This window comes from Triticum aestivum, chromosome 4A (assembly GCF_018294505.1).
Source record: "Triticum aestivum cultivar Chinese Spring chromosome 4A, IWGSC CS RefSeq v2.1, whole genome shotgun sequence".
NCBI lineage: Eukaryota > Viridiplantae > Streptophyta > Magnoliopsida > Poales > Poaceae > Triticum > Triticum aestivum.
The window spans coordinates 715,140,065-715,164,872 of NC_057803.1; the positions used below are offsets into that span (position 1 = coordinate 715,140,065).

The following is a 24,808-nucleotide window of genomic DNA, read 5'->3' on the forward strand; positions in this document are numbered from 1 at the left end:
GTCTCCTAATCGTGGGTTGCGCTTCTCATTGCTGCACCATAATACTTCTCTGCGATCGTTAACAATTTTCCTCTAATCTTTCACTATTAAGCATTCATCGCTTCTAGAAATACTGAATGCATTCATGTGCAATGCAGGATATCTTGGTTAACAATTGACATGCGACCTTTAATCTCGATCCCCTGAGGCATAATTGTCATCGGGAGTCCCTGTTGAAAAACATCGTATAGTACTTAATTAATATACTTAGCAATGAAAGTTTAGCAAAAAAATTATGTATGCAAAAGATGCACTAACATTTCTAAGTGCAGGAAGAAAATTTGTCTTGACAGTATGAAGATCCTCAAGCCATGAAATATAATGACTTATCTCCTCGCAGTTTAATTCAGCTCTGGGACAATAGTAGGTCATGTCCACCAAGCGCCGGACATGTTTGCTTGAATGGAAATAAGCTGTCAATAGAAATTAGTTGTCAATTATTTTTGAATAAGCAATATCAAAGACAAAAATATAGTTGAGAAGAACTCACATAATGATAGAACTGGAGGCGTCTGCAGACCGACCCATATGTCTCTATTACCTTCAATATCACCTTCCGGACGAATATCAAAGGTAATAACCATACCGGTCTCAAATGCATAAGCCTTGCATAGTGATTGCCAAGTTTTGCATTCAAAATAGGTGTACGTGTGTGCATTGTATACTTTGACGTTGAAAGTATAACCATGCTTAGTTTTCAGGTAAACTCTCTTTACCTTTATAGTTTCCATATTCTTGAAACCTATCTTATCCAAGACAAAAATTCTTGCATGGCAGGGGATGCGCTAGTAGAACGAATAGTGAAAATTAAAATTATAAGTCAGTCAAATGAAGCACATATATATATAAGTCATGCTTAATTACGAAAACAGACTTGTCATTGTGACTTATTATATCGAATTCGAAGGTCTCATCCAGCTTGATGCTGAATCGCCTATCATCAACAAGGAAATTTCTGTCGCACTGGCCGCTCTGGTCTTCACAGCATTCACGCATAATGAATTTTTTTCCGTCGTCATACGACATTTCCTATGTTCATATTAGGCGAAACATTAAACACTTACTAAAAATAAACTAGTTCCATTATAATTCAACTAGTTCAACTAAACATTTATTAAAAATAAACTATTTATATTAATTCAATTAGTTTAACTAAGCATTTACTAAAAATAAACTAGTTCTATTAATTCAACTAGTTCAACTAAACATTTACTAAAAATAACCTAGTTATATTAATTCAATTAGTTCAACTAAGCATTTAATAAAAATAAACTAGTTCTATTAATTCAACTAGTTCAACTAAACATTTACTAAAAATAAACTAGTTATATTAATTTAATTAGTTCGACTAAACATTTACTAAAAATAAACTAGTTATATTATAATTCAACTAGTTCAACTAAACATTTACTAAAAATAAACTAGTTCTATTACAATTCAACTAGTTCAACTAAACATTTACTAAAAATAAACTAGTTATATTAATTCAATTAGTTCAACTAAGCATTTACTAAAAATAAACTAGTTTTATTAATTCAACTAGTTCAACTAAACATTTACTAAAAATAAACTAGTTCTATTATAATTCAACTAGTTTAACTAAATATTTACTAAAAATAAACTAGTTCTACTATAATTCAACTAGTTCAACTAAACATTTACTAAAAATAAACTAGTTATATTAATTCAATTAGTTCAATGAAACATTTACTAAAAATAAACTAATTCTATTAATTCAACTAGTTCAACTAAACATTTACTAAAACTAAACTAGTTATATTAATTCAATTAGTTCAACTAAGCATTTACTAAAAATAAAAATTTACTAAAAAATATGTGTGTGTGTGTATGTGTATGCCTATGTGTGTGTAGTGTGTGTGTGTATGTGTGTATGCGTGTGTGCGTGTATGTGTGTGTGTAGTGTGTGTGTGTGTAGTGTGTGTATGTGTGTTTATGGAGCGGGCGCGTACGGGCGGCGGGGGCGGCGACGACGGGCGGCGAGGGCGGGGGCCGGGGACGGCGACGAGACGGGCGGCGGAGACGGCGACGAGACGGCCGGGGGGCGCGGCGACGACGACGGGCGGCGGGGGCGCGCGGCGACGACGGGGACGACGGCGACGGGCGGCGGGGGCGGCGAGGGCGGCGGGGACGGCGACGACGTGCGATGGGGGCGACGGCACGGCGGCGCGTCGGCGTCGGCGTCGAAGATCGAGATGTCGCGCGAGAGAAAAGTGGAACGAAGTCGACGATAACTGAATTTTCGTAAGTGACATATATATATAGGAGGGAAATTTAGTACCGGTTGGTGGCACCAACCGGTACTAAAGGTCGCTTTTGGCCAGTCGAAGCGGCGGGAAACTAGGGCATGTAGTACCGGTTGGTTGCTCCAACCGGTACTAAAGGGAAACACATTAGTACCGGTTGGAGCCACCAACCGGTACTAAAGGCCGTGCGCTGCCACGCCGCGGTGCGCTATTTTTAGTCCCACCTCGTCGAGCGAAGGGCAGCCGCACTGGTTTATAAACCCAGCCGCGGCTGCCCTTTTGAACTCCTCTATATAGCAGGCTTCTGGGCCTAACTAGCGTGCGCTGCCCTGTGAGCCTGCTGGCCCTTCTGGGCCTGTATTTGCACACCCTACGTCTGGCAGGCACACCGGACAGCGCCCCAACATCTTTTATATAATTATTTTCCTGCATTATTTATTTTCTTCTATTTAATTTTGAGTAATTTTTTATATAGTTTTTTCTTTTCTGCTTTATTTTTTTCTTCTATTTTTTTCTGAGTAGTTTTTTTGCTGTATTTAGTTTCTTTGTGAATATTTTTGCTTTATATAATATTTTTTCTTTTCTGCATTATTTTTTTCTTCTATTTATTTTTGACTAATTTTTTTATATAGTGTTTTCTTTTCTCCTTTATCTTTTTCTTCTATTTATTTTTTGAGTAGTTTTTTTTGCTGTATTTAGTTTCTTTGTGAATATTTTTGCTTTATATAATTTTTTTTCCTGCATTATTTATTTTCTTCTATTTATTTTTGAGTAGTTTTTTTATATAGTTTTTTCTTTTCAGCTTTTTCAGAGTTTGTTTTGCTGTGATTTACTGTTTCACGGTCATTTCTCTTCCTCTTCTTCTTCTTCTTCTTCTTCTTATTCTTCTCCTTCTTCCTCTTATTCCTCTTCTTCTTGTTGTTCTTCTTATTCTCTTCTTCTTCTTCTTCTTCTTCTTCTTCTTCTTTCCTCTTCTTCTTCTTCCTCTCTTCTTCTTCTTCTTCTTCTTCTTCTTCTTTCTCTTCTTCGTTTTTATATAGTTTGAGAAGTAACACAGAAAAAAATACATTGATCAGTACCGCCTTTCAGCCAAAACGCGCTACTGCTACAGAGAAGTACATAAAAATTATATTGATCATCGATGATTTTTTTGTATAGAATCTAAATTGTCAATAGGAATCTACCATCGATTTAAGAACCGGCGAAGACTCCTATTGCACCCTCGGATCCTACACATAGAGTTCAATGAAGACCAAATGCTTGTGATAGTTTGAGAAGTAACATATTTAAGGTGATCAAATTCTTGCTAAGGGAACGAGGTGGGACTAAAAATAGCCCCTGCCACAACGTCTTCAGTACCGGTTCGTGGCACGAACCGGTACTAAAAATGCTGGTGCCCGGCCAGCATCTTTAGTACCGGTTCGTGGCACGAACCGGTACTAAAGATTCGCAAAACCGGTTTTAAAGGTCTCCTCCCGCCTAGTCATTTGAACCGGCACTAATGGACGCATTAGTGCCGGCTCATATGCAACCGGTACTAATGTTACTCATATTTGATCCTTTTTCTACTAGTGCGCTATTGCGGCCTCCATAGTCGATGCATCCGGACCCGTGCTCCAGGTGCGCACACACTGGCCACGTGACTGGCCGAGCGAGGAGCAAGACAACGAGGAACGGCGCGTGTGGCGGGCCTGCTGCGGTGTCCTTCTGCGCTCTAGAGGGCCTCGATCTAGCCATATTGTAGGACTGGCCATACTGCTAGCTAGGATACATTTTGGAGCTACAATGATGATCGAAGCTGAACCCGTAGCTTGAGCTTAAATTGGCAGCACGTGAGATATTTTGCCGGCCAATCGATGTAATGATCTAAGTTATATATACGTCTATATAATCAATTTTAACTTCTTTTCATACGTGCACATGTGTGAAATTTCAAATTTTACAGTGACAGATTTAAGAATTATGAGATTATTTCCCTAATTTGATGAGCATGAAAACAGAGGCGATCGGCAATGGAACAAAATTCACTGATATCTTGTGGGTCATTTGTGGCATCGTGGCCGAACTAGATGCTGCCGGTGCCGCGGAAGCAGGGAATGCATATGATATTCTGCAAAAAACCAGGGGCGTCCATGCCATAGCCAACGCCACCAGTGCCTCTATAGTATAGACGCCTTTGTTTTCTGCCTTACTCCGTTTTGAAGCCGGCTCCACTATTTATCTACACCTATAAGTGGTTTTTAACTAGTGTGAATATACAAGCATAAAGCCTCATATATTTTACAAAAAAAATTGCACATGAAAGATGTTGCACTCGCATATGTGAGGGCCAATGCTAATTTTATTAAAAATACATTAACGACATTACAACTTTATTTCCTTTTATTAGCATGTGTTGTTGAACAATGGGATTAAATACACACTTGCCTTGTAATATACCATGATACAAATATCTGTCGCAAGAAATTCATTGTACCACACGTAGTTATATCTTTAGTTTTTCCATAACGACTTCTTTCCCTTGAGAAAAATGAGTGTAATGTGCCACAATGTAGTCCTTGACTTTCACTTTTCTGTATAAGGCTGGTCTCTTCTCATTGACCAGTTGAGCCGATGGCTCGATTTCTTTCTCAGGATCAACAGAGTAGTCTAGAACCACCGATATCCTCTCTTTCTTTGCGTTTGTCATGACCCTATGCACGGGGCTCTTAAAGATCCCATTGCTCATTATCTGTGTCACAAAAGTTTTAAGTCCGTCAGTCTAAAAGCTTAAAAAATTGATGGCGAAAGCTCATAATCTTAAACAATTCACATTTCATGGTCCCGGGCATGTACCTTTGACTATTGTGTTTTATATGAAAATGGTAGAAAAGATTTATAATTTTGTTAGGCTATAAAAAAATTTGAACAACGCAAATGATGATGTCTTTACCGGGTAAGACTAGGCAGCAGTTTATACGTACAACCTCTTTTCCTAAATATATGTGCAGGCTAGATTCACTATACCGAAAACTATTTACATTGGCAAGTTGAAAAAAAATTAGTATTAAATTTGTTACGAACAATATTACACACGATATAATTATGTTTCTGCAGGCGTACCTCCATTTGATCTCCCATAATCATCAGCAGCGTGTGAGGTACGATCGGTACATCCCACCAGACCCCATCTCTGAGAACTTGCAGGCCACCAACGCTGTCATCAACCATGAGGATGGCAACAACGGTTCCATCAGAGTGGGGCGTGAGGCCGAACACGAGCTCCGGCCTTGGACACACCGGGTAGTAGCTGCATCTAGCGTTAGTGAAAGGCTTCTCCGCAAGCTGGTTCACGAAGTAGTCGTTGTCGTCAAGCTCCAGCAGCTTTGCCATTGCCCGGAGCAGATCATCCTTCACTACCCCACATTTCTTCGTGAACTCGTGCAGAACATCCCTGCAATATACAACAATATATGCACGTGTGATCCTTCAGCAAATCCTCCCTCGATCGAGGTAATTAGATTGTGAAGACATGGCAGTGTGAGGCCGGTCACCTGAAGCTTTCGGGATGCGCTGGCCAGAGGGCAATGCGCCGCTCGTCCTCGGGCTCCACCTTGAGGTATAAACGGTCAGTCCAGTCCAGGGTCTGGTCCGGCGAGGACACCTGGTCGTTCCCATACCCCTCGTAGTTCCCGTACCCCTCGTACTGATCATCTCCGATCAGGCTGCTTTGCCTCTGCTTCTCTTCAAGCGGCTGCCGGAAAAACTCCCGGCACGCGGCCATCATGCCGTCCATCACGGCCGCGTCTACGCCGTGGTTACTGATCTGCAGGAACATTCATATGAAAGCGACATCGATATCCTTGCTTGTTCATTCTCGAAAATGCTGGAGTGCTAACGGGAACCGACTGTAGCCGAAAGGGTTGTTACATACCAGGAAGAGGCCCCAGGAATCGATAGCTGACCGGAGCTTCGCTGCCTCATCAGCAGCGCCGCCGTCCTGCTTGGAAAGGAGGCCAAGGTTGATAACAGGGACCGGCGCTACGACCGTCGAGGCGAGCTGCTGCTTCTGGTGCCCGCGCACGACGTACCGGGTGGGCACGTCGGGCGTCCCGAGGGCGCCGGCCAACTTTTGCACACAGAAGTTTTCCATAGGTGCACCTGCCTGCCAAACAAAAGAATCTGAAATGTAGTCTTACTCCATTTTAGATGTCCAATTCAATATACCGCAAAAAAGAGGGACATGCCCTAAATTTTTCCTAAAAAAATGTCCTAAATTGGTAAAATGAGAATACTTTTTTTTTTGTTCTATCTTTGTTCAGTGATAAGCACTGTTGTGTACTTGGTGATAAGGCTGCACTAGAATCGCGTAGTACTACTATATGGAGATCTGTGGTTTTGTGAGGACCGAGGAGCTAGGTATGATTTGCAATTTTGCACACGGTTTTACTTTTCGAAAAGGAGGAAATGCCCGTGGCCTTTGCATCGATTCATTTGCACACTGTTGTGACATGCGAGGCAACATTAAAGCTCATGGACTTTCTCAGGTAGCTCATGCATAGTACAAATGGGAAAAGTATATGGAAATTATGGACGGTGAATTGCGAGACAATATTACGTACCTTCGATCAGTTGGAGTGATCAGAGATGGATTTCCGATCAATTCCGTGGGCCACAACTTTTGTTGCGCTACAACTAGTAGTATTTTCTGCAGCTAAAGTGTGTAAGTGCCAGAGAACAGAGCGTCGTTTATATAGACTAATTGAGTAGTTGCATGTCTCACGTTGGCTGACCCCGATTTCGGTGGGCCGTGCATGGCTGGATAGGATCGGGATGGCTGTCCTAAACCTACACGTAAGCAAGTGGGACTCATGTTGGCTAAGCTTGATTTCGGCCAGCCATGCATGGCCGGATCGTGAAGGGAGTCCTAAGAGCGATGCAACATGAACGGGCTTATAATTATGGATTTTACAGGGATGCTTATAGCTAGGCTAATCTTATTGGAAGAGATTAGAGTGAGGGGCCCACACCGCTGAAATTCAGGGGCTGTGGAGAGTTTAGCAAAGAATATTATGTAAGAAGCTAGTGAGTGTAGTATTATTGGAGTCCTAAACCTATATCTCTACTATTAAATGGAAGTTGGTGATCACGTTCGTTAGTGAAGCTTCTCCTCCCTCACGCCCTGCATTAACTCAACCAAATCTTATCCACAAAAAATAATCAAATTAAAACTTACCCACAAAATAATAATCAAATCAAATCTGATCCGCAAAAAAATAATCAAATAAAGTGCCCCCGTTGGTGGATGCGCTATAATTACATTAACTCAATCAAATCATTCTAACTGTATATCAAACACGATTGATGCTCAACCATAAATATGCCCCCCTTGCAACACATAGGAAATTAGTCAGTATTATTAGGACATCATAAAACCAACGACTGAGATTCACCATTGCACTGTAGATATGTAAATGGCTGAGATTGCAATATGGACCCATGGCATGATCTCACGTTGGCTGAGCCCTATTACGGCCGACCATGTGTCGCTGCATCGGGATGGGTTGATTCAAAGGAATTCTTAGGATTTTTTGGAGAATTGAAATCCTTTGGAATTTTTCCTACGTTGGTCCTTTGATTCACAGGATTGGATCCCATAGAAATTTTTCCTATGGAATATTGTACACTATATCTCATAGGAAACCTAACATCCATTCCAACCACTTTTTACAATTCCTTTGTTTTTCCTATGGCATCAAACACTCCTTGATGATCTTATAGGATTCAAATGGGCAATGCCACTTTGATCCTGAACTTTTCCTATTCCTGCATTTTCAAAATCCTGCCAATCAAAGAGGCCCTAAACCTATATGTAAGCAAGCAAGATTCACGTTGGCTAAGCCTGATGGTTGGATCGGGAAGGGAGTCCTATACCTATGTACATAAATTACATTTTTGAATCTTAATAGTTATAATTAGAATCAATGGAGTATTTTTTTGTAGCATACGTGGACGAAGGTGATAACTTATTTGGTTATAATATAATAATAGAAGATTTATGGCATGTGACGCCAGTTGGTAGTGATAATTTGACATGTGTGTCCGCACACGATTTTAGCATTTGAGGATTGGTGTGTCTGCCTATTTCTCTTTTTGATGGGACCAAACCAGCTTACACCTCAAAGAGCACACGAACCAGCCGAGTGAACGGGACAACAAACAAGTCGGTTTTTTACTTTTTGAGAACACAATATAGCTTTATTGCAAATATTCAGAGGATGCAAGCTATAGGTGGATTGGAGGTGAGCCAAAGATGGCATCCACTCTCAAGGGATGTTGCAGCTTTAACAGGATTATGAGCTTCAGCATTGCATAACCTACGTTCATGACTCAGGGAGACCTCTTGGAACATGGCTAGCTTTGCCTGGTATTCTTTTTCCATGATTCCATAAGCACATGGGTCCATCTCCCTGAACTATATGAAATCCAAGATACTCCCTCATTCCCAAAATATAAGGCGTGGTTTGACTTTTCTAGTCTTCGTTGCACAACTTTGACTATGATTTTTATGCATTGTATGTCTATAAAATTAGTATAAATACATATGAAATGAAATCGTTTTGCAAGAAAAATACAACGATACCATTAATACATGTTCAATCCAATACTTTGATATATATTAGTGATCAAAATCGTGCATCAAAGACTGTAAAAAGTCAATCGCGCCTTATATTTTAGGAAGGAGGGAGTATTAGGATCAAAGGCAAGGGACAAGGCCGCGCTGCAACCAATGGCTTTGAAAGTTTACGGATCAGTAAATCCCTCAAAAACAAGCGCTGAAGCTCCAGGGTAGAGTCCCGTTGCATATCGACAGACAAACATGACTGACGGCTCCTCTTCTTATCGATCCCTCCATCCACATTGATCTTGACATTTCCGATGGCGGCCGGCCGTCCATACTAGGCGGAGCCTTCTTCCCTGGCAAGGTCTCAAGGTCAGCGATAACCAAAAAACTGGTAGACGTCTGGCCCAAACGGCAGGCCCACTAAGACAAACCAGAGGTAGAGACATGTACAGGTCGGCAATAACACGTGGGGGTCCTGTAGCACCACAACTGTCTGAAGTAGACCCACGGATATACCCCTAAAAAAAGAGTAGACCCACGGACAAGTGTATCAAGTGTCTGAAGTAGACCCAGTGTCTCTTACTTGGACAGAAAAGGAAACGCGCCTGTGTTGTGTGATTTGCCCGGCCTTTCATGATCCGGCACGGCGCCACCATGATTGGTCTTTTTGGACCCATACATCTAAACAGGCAGGTCAGGCCAATGAGAGACACTGTGCATGCACATGGATCGGCATGGGCACCGTGGTGGTCTCGCGCGCCGACATACCCTATACGGCACAGGAAAACACGTAGATCGCGTGCGCTCCTCGATCGGACCATGCAATGCAATCCGGCTGCGCGCGCTCTGCTGGATTGAAGCAGATGGTACGGCCTGTGTCCGTCTCACGCGTGCGTCCTTATCCTCTCACGCCCACCGCGCGCTCAAGAACTTCTTCATTATCCCCTCGCGGCAGTCAGGAAACGTGTTTTGCATGCGATAATAATGGTTCTTTCAGCGACCGTTGTGTAGAGTACACCGAGCAGCGACATCCACGAGTACACCGCCCATTCAGCGTATGGGCAACGGGACCCCACTCTTCGTTAGGCACCACGTTGATTGTGGCCATAATTAAAAGGGAAAAGTCCATTTTAAACCCTGAATTTGTAGGCGTTCGGCGAAATGAACCTCCAAATCGAAATCCTGGTCGATTGCACCGTGAACTTTGCAATCCCGGTCTAAATTAAACCCTGGCTGCAATTAACCGGGATTTGTCTAGCTGATGGGCCAAGGAGCGGCATGTCAGCAACTCAACGCACAGGCTTGATGCATGACTGGGCCGGCCCACCAACCCGCCGTTGTTTTGTTTCCTTTTCCGCGCGACAAAAAAATGTTGAAATTCAACAGCGAGTACCAAGACTCGATCCCACGACCACGGAGACCAACAAAGAGCCATTAGCCACTACACCAAGAACAACAACTTGAACATCACGGTGCAGAAATATATAAGAATAGAAAGCAACGCTGAGATTGGAAAACATTTTCTAAAACATTTCTTGAAAATTGCGAGCAGTTTTAAGATGCCGCACTTTTTTGTATTCCATATTTTTGGAAAAGTGAAGGTGTTTTGTAATTCTGATTTCAAAATGAAACATGAACAAAATTTACAAACCCCAAACAGATTCCAAAAACGCGAACAATTTTCAAAGAAAATATCTGAAAAACAAACAAATTACGAAAATCACGAACACTTTTTGAGATTGTGAACAGTTTTTAGTATTTTTAGAAAATATATAACGGGAATGTTTTTAATTTAGCGACAAAAAAGTTAAAACAAAAACTTTTTCAAAATGCGCACAAAATTTGTATTGTACGCATTTTGGAACGCAAACAAAAATGAAAAGGTGGTGGAACATAATTCAAACTCGCGGAAAATATATGATAGCATTTTTTAAAAAATATTAATAAATGAACTTTTTGTAATATATGTTGAACTAATTCGGAATAAATATTCAACAATTGTGCGATATACACTGCGCAAATTTCTAATACAAGATGAACATTTTTTTTAAATGAGTGAACCCGTGAACTTCTTTCAATATTGTTGAACCTTTTCTAAATCTGTGATTTTTTTTCAAAATTTGTAAACTATTTTTATTTTTGAAATTCTAGTTCACAAGTTTCTTTTTTTTTATCAAACAGCACCAGCATGGGGTCTCATGTTCGAGCAGAGTTTTATTTTTTGTTTTTTAACGAAAAAAATTATGCGGGCCGGCCCAGCAGGGAGTACCGCCCTTGGCGAATTTTTGTTTTTGAATTGAAAAAAAATAAAGCGGGCTGGCCCAGCAGGAGCTGGTGTGCGCCCTTTGCGAAATGTCCGAATCCCGGCCATCCAAACGACCCGAAGGTTCGATTTAGACCGGGATTGCATAGTTCAGGGTGCAATTGACCGGGATTTCGACTTGGGGGTTCATTTCGCCGAACCTCTACAAATTCAGGGTTTAAAATGGACATTTTCCTAATTAAAAAGGAAGGTCCCGCACTTCCTGTCTCGTCATGCTCTCTCTGCCCCACGCGGACACTTCGACACACCTGTTTCTAGCCGGAGAAAATACCACTCTCCATATTATTGCATGAAAAACAAAATTTAATGTTATTGAAAAATAAGAAGTTTGTGAAACTCACAACACATGTGTTTATACTCCATCAAATATATACAGTTCCAAATTAGAAATAGTTAGGTATAAACAAATCGAAACAAACATATTTATGGCGGATTTGTCCTTTTTTTCTGATTTCGATTTCTTTTCAGGTAAACTTATATTGCTCAATAATCAAATATTACAATTCGGGCGACAAAGAGTGACTGCGGTACCTGCTGTTGGACAGTCAGGAGGGTTGCTGCTAGGCGTTAATAATGATTTTTATAATGTGCTATAATCTGAAAAAGGTTCTCATCATATTAGATTCCTACTAGTTCAGGATAAAATCATTGGTGAAAAGAGGCACGTAGTGAATGTGTATGGAGCGCCTCAAAGTAAAGATAAATAATATTTCCTAGTTGAGTTAGTACATATTTGTTGCTTTGACGATTTTCCTATTATTGTTGGAGGAGATTTTAACATTATCAAGTGGAGAGGAGAGTCCTGTAGAAATAAACCTATTAATAAATGGTCTCATTTATTTAATGCAATTATAGAAAGCTGTGAGCTGAAAGAAGTAGAGCTAGCTCATAGATGTTTTACATGGTCGAATAATCAGGAAAATCCAGTTCTTGAGAAACTGGACACAATTTTGATGTCTTTATCTTATGAACTTTTATTTCCCTAGATGTTTCTTAGAGCATTAACTAGAGTACTTTCAGATCATGTTTGCTATTAAACTTTGGCTTAAATTTACCTCTAAGATCACTAGACCTTTCAAATTTGAACTTTGTTGGTTTTTAAGAGATGATTTGGATGTGGTAGTTGTTAATGTTTTATGTAATGTTTATTTTGGCAAAAACTTACAAGACCAGTGGTAGAGAAGAGCCAGCGAGCTTGGGAAAATACATAAAGGATGGAATTTAAATTCTGTTTGGATGTATAAAAAATAAAAAGTCTTTTTTACACAAGCTATAGATGATACTGATAGAGAATGTGAGATGGTAAGTTTAATAGAAGATATGTATCTCATGAGGAAAGGATTAGAGGAGAAATTAGAAACACTTCGCAAGGAGGAACATATTAAATAATTGTAGGGATTGAAGGAGAAAGAATTGCTAGAGGGAGATGCTCTCACAACTTATTTTTTGCCTAGAGCTCGTAGAAGTAATTTAAAATAAATATAACTATTTGTCCTGATACTGCTACTAATGAAGTGATAGAAGGAGATAGAGATTTACTGTTGTATGCCCCTTCTTTTTAGAAAAAATTGTGTGGCCCTACTGAGGGTGTGAGTAATTTATACCAGAATATTAAGTTCAAAAGAATATCTGTGGATATGGATATGCCTGCTGTTTTGAATGACATACATAGAGAAACATTAGATAGAGAATTTACTCTAGAAGAAATTAAGGTTGCTGTTTTTTGATATGAAACACAATAAGGACCCTGGTCCAGATGGTTTCCCCTTAGAAATTTATCAAAGATACTGGCATATAATAGGCCATGCCTTGCTTGGTCTCTTTTGTAAATTTCATAAAGGAAAGTTAGACTTTGCTAGGTTTAATTATGGAGTACTAGCTCTTAATACTAAATGTGTAATAGTGTGAAAGATTTTGTGGAAAAAAATTCAGAGACTCACTACATTTGTGACCTTCAGTGCATGCTATCGTTCAACAATTCCGCTAAGATAATATAGTATATGCATGCATGAAGAAACAAGGTGTTTGAAAACTTGTTAGCATGTAGGGCTGTCAGCAATTCTGTTCTCATGTTTGTGGAGTAGATTGTTTGTATGGCAGTACTCTCTGTCTTTCACTAATAAGGCACACCATTTGTAAAGAATACTACTGCACACTTTTGTTTGGCACGGTTTGTAACATCTCAATATATACTAGTTGGTCCTACAGTTGCGTGTGTTCTAATTACCCCACATCATTGTCATGAGGGTTGGGGAGCAGTTGGGTGGGGAGGGGGGCATGGATCACGATATTTGATTATTTGGGTATTGGTGCCAATTTGTGACATTGATAGAAAATGACACATTGCTATCGATATTTATAATGTGACATTGATATACATATGATAACGTGACATTGATACTGATATTGTGATATTGATATTGGAAATATGACTATAGTTGTAGCTGTGTCATTGTTATTGAGAAATTACGATATATGGTATTGAAATTGCTCTTTGTGATATTGAAGCCATGGATTGTGATATTGAAATTTTCGAGCTCCAATATTGATTTGAGATGTTGAAAATTGCAATATGTGGTATTGAAGTTCGAATTTGCGATACTAAAATTATGACTTAAGAGGTAGAAAATTATGATATGTGGTATTGAAGTTGTAATTTGTGATTTGAAATTTGTATGTGTGAATTGTGATGTTAAAAATATTGTGATATGGTGGCATTGAAGTTCAATATGTGGTACTGAATCTATTAATTTTTATATTGAAATTTGTGACATTGATAATGAGAAAAATCTTTGTGTTCATCATTTGTGATATTGAAATTCCTTGTACATTACATTGAGATAGAAAGAGGAATATATTGGAAGTGAAACCTACAAAAAAATGACTTTCAAACATATCTAGCATTAGTATTGTGCATAGCCCTAGGTGGCTGACCGGGCACAGACACAAGCTCTCATAATGTAGCGCCTAAACCTCAAACAATCTAGTCTCTGTGCATCAGTGTCATCCCTGGATCGGCAATGCTGACACGCACAGTACTCGAGGATTTATAACAGAGTTTCAATCACACACTTATTACATCGAATGTCTCCAAAGAGAACTTATTACATTAATATGGCTTAAGGCCATCTAAATAAGATAACAACGGAAGGCTTGGAAGATAAAGTGAGTCCATCAACTCCAACGGCATAGCTAAGTGAACGACAACGACTTATGGCACCTTACTCGTCGTCTGAAAAGTCTGAAACATGATATGTTGCAGCCCGAAACGGGTCAACACATGGAATATGCTGACAATGTAACACAAAGTAGTAATGAACAGAATAATTGCTATCACTACATGCATATATGGCTGGTGGAAAGCTCTATGGTTAAAGTTTTTGCATAAAGCCAATTTTTCCCTACAACAAAGGAATAAATTTTTATTTAACTATCATGGTGGTTGTTAAACATCGAGAAGGTTCCTCCAACTCAATCCCAATTAAACAATATCAATTAACCCAACAAATTAATTCAGAGTGATGAGATCAACGTGATAATCCAAATACCAGGTACTCAAGATGTCCATAACCGGGGACACGGCTAACCATGATTAGTTTGTACACTCTGCAGAGGTTTGCGCACTTTTCCCCACAAGACTCGATCTCCTCCGTTGGATTTCTTGCACTACATGGTGTTTGAGAAACGGATGACCGAGACACAGTCTTTCAGAAACATTAACTCTTTACTCTGGGTGGACAGTTACACCTACTTTCCCCTACATCTGCTAGCCCACCACTGAAAGAGGTCATGCAACTTACTCAACTATGCTATAGCCCATATTAGCTTGTGGATGCACACAGAAGTTTCTAGCATGAATAATCTTATGATCCCTTTGAGCCTGGGTGGCGAACCGTAGGATGATCACACGGGTACTCCGGGATATCCTAGGACAACACATGATTCTCTAGGTGCCTGCAACCAATCCATCCAGACATGTATTTAAGTAGCCACCTTAAGTTAACCATTAATTAACAACTCTCACATCTGTCATGGATACACTCACCCAATCCACGTCTACGAGCATAGCATAGCAATCCTGAGCATAATGTAGAAGTAACTCCCAAAGGTTTGATAATAAAAGGGCAATAGGTTCTACCTCATCATCTACTTCCCAAACCCACAAGTTAATCAGATCCTAACCATGCAATGTTTGAGGATTTTAACTAATGCATAAAAACTAGGTAATAAAGGGATATGATCACAGTGTTACTTGCCTTGCTGATGATCTGCAAAACCTAGAGACTCGTAGTAGCACGCTTCACACTCCGTGAATTCTATCGCAAACAAACAATAACATACATAACCACTCAAGCAAAGAGCACGGGTAAAACTCAAATAATAAGAACTAAACTGAAAGTCCTACTGAAGAGCTTCAACTTGCAAAAAGAAACAACTCAAACGGAGCAACGAAACTCGAGATACGAAAACAAGATTCATTTACTATTCTGGACTAAAGTCAAATTTTACAGTACCAAAATCATGTTCAAGTTGGTTAAACAGAAAGAGGGCTTCGTGATGAAGATTTAGGCGCTGGTTTCATCTAATTTGGATAAAGGAGCAAAAAGTTATACTAGATCGAAGATCAGGGCAGAAATCATGATCAAAATAATCGCAGATAAAACCCTGGAAAATAAAACGAGACGAACAAACTAACGAACGAACGTTCGTTAACAGAACCTAATCGGTGAACAACGTTCATTAAAGCGAACCAACGGACGAACGTCCGCTGAACTACTAAACCGAGAAAACCGAACCGATCTATAAAAAAAATAGATCTAGGGTTTTTCCTAAAAAAACCGACGGTTTTGACTTAACCGGAAAAAAAACGACGGCGACGGCAACGGCTACCTCCGATGAGGCAGCTCCGGCGGGGCGGCTGCGGCGGCGAGGGGCAACGACGGCTGCGGGTGCGGGGCGACGGTGGCTGGCGGAGAGGGCGGCGACGGCGCAGCTTTATAGGGGGTCGGGAGGTGTCCGACTTGGGGAAGGGGCAAGGCCCTGGGCAGGGGCAGGCCGGACTGCGGCGAGAGTCCGGCTCGGGAACGAGCGGGCGAGGTAGTGGCACTATGGGCCGGCTGGGCCGTTGGCCCAGTTCGGTCCACGGATTTTTTAAATAATTCCACCGAAACAGAAAAATCCTAATAAAATTTAAAAAAACTAAAAATGCCAAAAACATTTTTCACCGTCTAAATTAAATATTTAGAACAAGGTGAACATTTTTCTGCCCTAAAAATGCAATTTTGAAAACCTGCATATTTTTCTAATTCAAAGAAAATAGCAATAAAATCCAAATAAAATAATTATTTGATTTTAACATTTTTCCTCCCATATTCCTTTTATTTTGGAGAAGTCATTTTGTCTCCTCTCTTTTATTTTTAATATTGGAAATATTCGAAAGGAAAAAGATTAAAACCAAAATGATCCTCTTTTCAAATTTGAGAAAATTCAAATATGAAAACAAATGAAAACCCCAACTCTCTCCGTGGGTCCTTGAGTTGCTTAGAATTTCTAGGATCCAACCAAAGTGCAATTAAAATATGATATGCATATGATGACCTGTGTATAACATCCCCCCCTTAAGATGAATCTCGCCCTCGAGATTCGGCTTGGCTAGAAAATAGGTGTGGGTGGTCCTTCCGTTGGTCTTCCTCTCGTTCCCAGGTGGCTTCATCCTCGGTATGATGGCTCCACTGAACTTTGCAAAACGTGATAACCTTACTGCGTGTGACTTGGCTGGAAAACTCGAGAATCTTCACTGGTTTCTCCTCGTAGGTCAAATCACTATCCAGCTGAATCGCTTCCAGTGGCACTGTATCTCTCAGAGGAATATCGGCCATCTCTACGTGGCACTTCTTCAACTGGGAAACGTGAAACACATCGTGAACTCTTGACAATCCTTCTGGCAATCCCAGCTTGTAGGCAACTTCTCCCATACGTTCCAAAACTTTGTATGGTCCCACAAAACGTGGTGCTAACTTTACCTTCACTCCAAAACGCTTTACTCCTCGAAGTGGTGACACACGAAGGTATACTCTATCTCCGACTTCGTAAACTGTCTCCTTGCGTTTAGAATCCGCATAACTCTTCTACCTGGACTGGGCTACATTGAGTCTGTTGCCAATCAGTTTAACCTTCTCTTCAGACTCCTTAATCAAATCTGGTTCGAACAACTGACAGTCTCCAACTTCGTCCCACATTAATGGTGTCTTGCACCTCCTTCCGTACAAGGCTTCGAAAGGGGCCATCTTCAAACTGGCTTGATAACTGTTGTTATAAGAGAACTCAGCATACGGCAAGTTGTCATCCCAAATAGATCCATAATTCAACGCACAAGCTCTCAACATGTCCTCCAGAATCTGATTGACTCTCTCGGTCTGTCCATCTGTCTGTGGATGAAAGGTTATACTGAACTCTAGCCTAGTACCCAAAGTCTCATGCAACTGATTCCAAAACTTTGAGGTAAACTGGGTTCCTCGATCTGATACAATGTTCCTCGGAACTCCATGCAGACATACGATCCTGGTCATGTATATCTTTGCCAACTTAGCTCTTGTATAAGTGGTCTTCACTATGATGAAATGAGCTACTTTCGCCAATTGATCGACTACAACCCATATAGAGTCATAGCCTGAACGAGTCCTGGGCAATCCACTGATAAAATTCATGCCAGGCTTGTCCCACTTTCATTCGAGTATCGGCAATGGCTGTAGCAATCCGGCTGGCTTCTGATGCTCTACCTTCTTCATTCCTGTCCACCAGAAAATTTCCTTCAAATCCAGATACATCTTAGTATTTCCTGGGTGAATCGAGTATGGCGAATCATGGGCCTCCTGCAGAATCAACTTCCTGATCTCGGGGTTATTAGGCACATATACGCGATCCTCAAACCATAAAGTATCGTGCTCATCCTCACAAAATTCTTTAGCCTTTCCTTTGCTCATCCTTCCCTTTATCTCGGCAATTTCCTTGTCAGTCTTCTGGGCTTCTCTGATTTTATCCATCAAAGTGGACTGAATTTCCAATGCTTCTACATGACCTCTCGGAACTATTTCCAAACATAGCTCGCGAAGATTCTCTGCTAACTTGGGCAATCCTCCGGTCATGAGCGTATTGACATAATTCTTGCGACTCAACGCATCGGCTAATACATTCTCCTTTCCGGGATGATAGTGCAACTTCATATCATAATCCTTAATGAGCTCCAACCATCTCCTTTGCCTGAGGTTCAACTCCTTCTGTGTGAAGATATACTTCAAACTCTTGTGATCCGTGTACACCTCACAATGGTTTCCGATGAGAAAGTGTCTCCATGTCTTCAACGCATGCACTACGGCTGCTAACTCCAAATCATGTGTAGCATAATTTTGCTCATGAGGTTTAAGCTGTCATGAGGCATATGAAACAACTCTTCCCTCCTGCATAAGCACTGCTCCAAGTCCTCGACGAGAGGCATCGCAATACACTTGATAATCCTTCCGTTGATCTGGAAAAATCAGCACTGGGGCTGTAACCAAACGTTTCTTCAACTCTTGAAAACTGGCTTCACACTCCTCAGTCCATTTGAACTTGGTGTCTTTCTTCAACAACTCTGTCATGGGCTTTGCAATGCTGGAGAAATTCTCTATGAACCTCCGATAATATCCTGCAAGTCCGAGAAAACTTCTGATCTCTCCAACTGACGTGGGTGCTACCCATTTAGTCATAGAAATAACCTTGGTGGGGTCTACTGCTATTCCTTCTCCTGATATAACATGTCCGAGAAATCCAACTTCCTTCAACCAAAACTCACACTTGCCGAACTTGGCATATAACTGGTGTTCTCTGAGCTTCTCGAGAACCAAATGCAAATGCTCCTTATGCTCCTCTTCGTTCTTCGAATAGACCAAAATGTCATCAATGAACACCACGACGAACTTATCCAAAAACTCCATAAACACTTTGTTCATCATGTTCATGAAATAGGCAGGCGCGTTAGTCAGACCAAATGACATAACGGTATACTCATATAGCCCGTACCTTGTGGTAAAAGCTGTCTTAGGTATATCCTTCTCTCGAATCTTCAGCTGATGGTATCCTGACCGCCGATCGATTTTGGAAAATATTTTAGCTCCTTGCAACTAGTCAAACAAATCATTGATCATCGGCAGTGGGTACTTGTTATTGATCGTCACTTCATTCAACGCACGATAATCAACAACCATCCTTAATGATCCATCCTTCTTCTCCACTAGGAGTACTGGGGCTCCCCAAGGTGAAGAACTTGGTCAAATATAACCTTTATCCAGTAGCTCCTTAATCTGCTTCTTAATTTCCTCCAAATCCTTTGCGGGCATCCGATACGGTCTCTTTGATATTGGCCCGGTGCCTGGCAAAAGCTCAATCAAAAACTCAATGTCTCTATCCGGTGGCATGCCTGGCAATTCTTTCGGAAATATGTCGGGGTAATCCTTCACCACTAGTACTTCCTCCTGTACAACTCCTGTTAATGAATTCACTTTAGTCCTCTTCGCCACATGCCCGGATACATATTTGATTTTTCTTCCCTCTGGGGTGGTGAGCATAACTGACTTACTGGCGCAATCGATGTTTCCTCCATACATCGATAGGCAATCCATACCCAAAATCACATCCAACCCTTGTAACTCCAGAATTATTAGATCTGAGGGGAAAACATGCCTACCTATATTATATGGCATCTGAAAACATCTTGGCTTGCCATATGCTCCGCTCCTGGTGAGCTTACCAACATGGGTGTCCTAAGAACTTTGGTGGGCAACTTATACTTATCCACAAATCCCCTTGATATGTATGAATGCGATGCACCAGTATTAAAAAGAACGATTACAGTAAATGACTTAACCAAAAACTTACCTATAACTGCATCTGGCTGCTCTTCAACCTCCTCCACACTAACGTGGTTCACTTGTCCCCTGTTGAAAGGGTTGGGCTTATTCCCAGAGCTTCCATTGCCATTTCCATTCCTTGCTTCATAACACTCGGTGGTGTAGTGTCCATTCTTCTCACACTTGAAACAAGTAATGTGACTTAGATCCTTCTTGGCGGGCGTTGCTGGGTTAGAACGGTTATGGCTGTTGCTTCTGTTGGAAATATGCCCTAGAGGCAATAATAAATTAGTTATTATTATATTTCCTTGTTCATGATAATCGTTTATTATCCATGCTATAATTGTATTGATAGGAAACTCAGATACATGTGTGGATACATAGACAACACCATGTCCCTAGTAAGCCTCTAGTTGACTAGCTCATTGATCAATAGATGGTTACGGTTTCCTGACCATGGACATTGGATGTCGTTGATAATGGGATCACATCATTAGCAGAATGATGTGATGGACAAGACCCAATCCTAAGCCTAGCACAAAGATCGTGTAGTTCGTATGCTAAAGCTTTTCTAATGTCAAGTATCATTTCCTTAGACCATGAGATTGTGCAACTCCCGGATACCGTAGGAATGCTTTGGGTGTACCAAACGTCACAACGTAACTGGGTGGCTATAAAGGTGCACTACAGGTATCTTCGAAAGTGTCTGTTGGGTTGGCTCGAATCGAGACTGGGATTTGTCACTCCGTGTAAACAGAGAGGTATCTCTGGGCCCACTCGGTACGACATCATCATAATGTGCACAATGTGACCAAGGGGTTGATCACGGGATGATGTGTTACGGAACGAGTAAAGAGACTTGCTGGTAACGAGATTGAACAAGGTATCGGGATACCGACGATCGAATCTCGGGCAAGTACAATACCGCTAGACAAAGGGAATTGTATACGGGATCAATTGAGTCCTTGACATCGTGGTTCATCCGATGAGATCATCGTGGAACATGTGGGAGCCAACATGGGTATCCAGATCCCGTTGTTGGTTATTGACCGGAGAACGTCTCGGTCATGTCTGCATGATTCCCGAACCCGTAGGGTCCACACACTTAAGGTTCGATGACGCTAGGGTTATAAAGGAAGTTTGTATGTGGTTAACGAATGTTGTTCGGAGTCCCGGATGAGATCCCGTACGTCACGAGGAGTTCCGGAATGGTCCGGAGGTAAAGATTTATATATGGGAAGTCCTGTTTTGGTCACCAGAAAAGTTTCGGGTTTTATCGGTAACGTACCGGGACCACCGGGAGGGTCCCGGGGGTCCACCAAGTGGGGCCACCGGCCCCGGAGGGCTGCATGGGCCAAGTGTGGGAGGGGACCAGCCCCAGGTGGGCTGGTGCGCCCCCCACAAGGGCCCAAGGCGCCTAGGGTTGGGGGAGGGGGCGCACCCACCTAACTTGGGGGGCAAGTTTCCCCTCTCCCCCCCTTGGCCGCCACCCTAGATGGGATTGGGGGCAGCCGCACCCCTTGGGGTGGAAACCCTAGAGGGGGCGCACCCCCCTCCCTCTCCCCTATATATAGTTGAGGTCTTGAGGGCTGCCAACACATGAGTTTCTCTCCCTCTTGGCGCAGCCCTACCTCTCTCCCTTCTCCTCTCCCTTGGTGCTTGGCGAAGCCCTGCAGGATTGCCACGCTCCTCCACCACCACCACGCCGTTGTGCTACTGCTGGACGGAGTCTTCCTCAACCTCTTCCTCTCTCCTTGCTGGATCAAGGCGTGGGAGACGTCACCGAACTGTACGTGTGTTGAACGCGGAGGTGCCGTCCGTTCGGCACTAGGATCTCCGGTGATTTGGATCACGATGAGTATGACTCCTTCAACCCTGTTCTCTTGAACGCTTCCGCTTAGCGATCTACAAGGGTATGTGGATGCACTCTCCTTCCCCTCGTTGCTGGTTTCTCCATAGATAGATCTTGGTGACACGTAGGAAAATTTTGAATTTCTGCTACGTTCCCCAATAGCTTCCTCCATTCCCATTCCCATTCTTGGGTCACTATGGTTATGCGAACTTTCTCCATTGGAATTATGGCCTCCATGGTTATGGTGAATGTGTCCTCCTGAGTTCGGGGTAAAACGAGGTCTCTGCTGAGCTTCTGAATTGTACTTCCGTTGTCCATACTTCCTCTTGCGGCTATCTATCTGCTGCTGCTTCCCTTCATTCATAAGAGCTCTATCTACCAACTCCTGGTAGTTGTTGAAGGTTTCCACCATCAACTGCATGCTCAGCTCATCATTCATTCCTTCCAGAAACTTACGTCATCAGGGGCATAGCGTGCTAACTTACTAAACTCATCCACATGCTGGCCCACTGTGCGTCCTCCTTGGCGCAAGTTGCGAAACTCGTGCTTCTTCATGTTCATAGCTCCTGCTGAAACATATGCAGTGTGAAAAGCCTGCTGAAACTGATCCCATGTAACAGTGTCAATGGGGTAAGTAGCTGCGAAATTCTCCCACAATGATGCTGTGGGTCCATCAAGCTGATGCGTGGCAAAATGAACTCTCTCCGCATATGTGCATCCTGCAGTGGTCAGCTCCCTTCCAATCTTGCGGAGCCAATCATCTGCAACAATCGGCTCGGTGCTACTAGAGAACACCGACGGATTCAGCCTTAGGAAACGGGCTAAGTGATCAACAGATGGTGGTGGTGGGTTGTTGTTGTTGTTGTTGTTGTTGTTGTTGTTGTTGTTGTTCTTGTTGTTGTTGTTGCCTTGGTCTGAACTAGTAGCTGCATCAAGGTATTCTGCTGCTGGATCAACTGAGTGAGCTCCGGTGGGAAGGCAAATCCATTGTCACGTCTCGGAGGCATCTGATGAGTTTAGAAAAGGTGAGAAATCAGAATAGAATGAGGTCTAAAGGGAAAACACTACCCATATGCACATGATACAAACACAATCATATCAAACCAATCAATTCAAACAAGGGCATACAATCGGTCTAACTATCGTTACAAAAGTGCTCGGACTATTCTATATACATGGGGCAATACTACTACTGATAGGGTGGTCGAGTAGAAGTTTTGATCGGTAGAAGACTCCATGATATCCGCTCCAGCTTCATCAACATAGTCATCATCGCTATCGTCGGGGTCAGAATCAGTGTCGTCGATGATGATGTAGTCCTCTGAACGAATGTCCTGGGAATGGTCGTCATCTCCCCCTGGCGCGGGGTCTCCCATGAATACTCCTAGCTTCCTTGTCAAGTCGTGATTCTTCTCCACTAGTATTGTGATTTCCTCCTCATATCCATCACATGTAGACTTGGGTTCCTCTTCTAGCTCCGTAATCCTGGTCATTGCCTTCTTCAAATCTATTATGCTTGCGCACATTTGGTTCTCCTGGCGGCGAATGTGCTGGCTTAACTCCTGGATGAAAGCTGCAATGGACCTGTCCCTCTTGGAGCTGATCATCTCCCATTGCTCATCTCGGCGCCCACATATCTGGTAGATAGTGTCCTTAAGATCCTTGTGATAAACTTCTCCAATACATCCCATGGCGATGTGAGCTGCCAAGCTCTTTCCTATACTCCAGGTTGGGGCATCAAAGGAAAACTCTATGGGCTCAGTAACTGGCATAAATGTCCTTCTTGGAACTTGAACTCGAATCATCCAACGCTCCTCTTCTGGTAAAGTGGCGATGTAGGTCCCGGTGAAACTTGGTATTCCGATGTTCAGGTACCTAGTAACTTCCTTCAAGTGTTGTCCAAAAGGAATGTCTTCATCCGGTTGTGTGAACTTGTTCCTTGAGTCTGCCATCCTATAGAGTGGAAAAGGGAGAGGAGTCAGAAATGAGTAGAGAAGAGCGACCTATGGTTTATCTTAGTGGTCGTGTCCTACAGTCAGCGTGTGCTCTGATACCACCTTGTAGCGACCAAATCTCAAACAGTCTAGTCTTTGTGCATCAGTGTCATCCCTGGATCAGTAACGCTGACACGCACAGTACTCGAGGATTTATAACAGAGTTCCAATCACACACTTATTACATCGAATGTCTCCAAAGAGAACTTATTACAATAATATGGCTTAAGGCCATCTAAATAAGATAACAGTGGAAGGCTTGGAAGATAAAGTGAGTTCATAAACTCCAATGGCATAGCTGAGTGAACGACAATGACCTATGTCACCTTACTCATCGTCTGAAAAGTCTGCAACATGATATGTTGCAGCCCGAAACGGGTCAGCACATGGAATATGCTGGCAACGTAACACAAAGTAGTAATGAACAGAATAATTGCTATCACTACATGCATATATGGCTGGTGGAAAGCTCTATGGTTAAGTTTTTGCATAAAGCCAATTTTTCCTTACAACAAAGGAATACATTTTTATTTAACTATCATGGTGGTTGTTAAACATTGAGAAGGTTCCTCCAACCCAATCCCAATTAAACAATATCAATTAACCCAACAAATTAATTTAGAGTGATGAGATCAACATGATAATCCAAATACCAGGTACTCACTATGTCCATAACTGGGGACACGACTAACCATTATTAGTTTGTACACTCTGCAGAGGTTTGTGCACTTTTCCCCACAAGACTCGATCTCCTCCGTTGGATTTCTTGCACTACATGGTGTTTGAGAAACGGATGATCGAGACACAGTCTTTCAGAAACATTAACTCTTTACTCTGGGTGGACAGT

At 41.9% G+C, this 24,808-nt stretch overlaps 1 protein-coding gene across 1 annotated transcript; it reads right to left on the reverse strand.

Annotated features, from left to right (window-relative positions):
* Positions 1–4,626: 4,626 nt before the first annotated feature.
* Positions 4,627–6,994, reverse strand: LOC123083352 (jasmonate-induced oxygenase 4). The gene is made up of 5 exons (XM_044505416.1): positions 6,905–6,994; positions 6,217–6,447; positions 5,837–6,108; positions 5,406–5,736; positions 4,627–5,034 (listed from the first exon to the last, which is right to left on the reverse strand). The coding sequence occupies exons 2-5, from the start codon at positions 6,433–6,435 to the stop codon at positions 4,789–4,791; spliced, it is 1,068 nt and encodes a 355-aa protein (XP_044361351.1). The 5' UTR covers positions 6,436–6,447; positions 6,905–6,994; the 3' UTR covers positions 4,627–4,788.
* Between the last annotated feature and the right edge of the window lie 17,814 nt (positions 6,995–24,808).

Excerpts from the sequence above, each read along its gene's own strand:
- LOC123083352 (XM_044505416.1), bottom strand. The coding sequence starts at position 6,435 with ATGGAAAACTTCTGTGTGCAAAAGTTGGCCGGCGCCCTCGGGACGCCC. Across the intron at positions 5,737-5,836 it reads GCGCATCCCGAAAGCTTCAG|GGATGTTCTGCACGAGTTCA; the intron begins GTGACCGGCCTC and ends TGTATATTGCAG. Across the intron at positions 5,035-5,405 it reads TTATGGGAGATCAAATGGAG|ATAATGAGCAATGGGATCTT; the intron begins GTACGCCTGCAG and ends TTTGTGACACAG.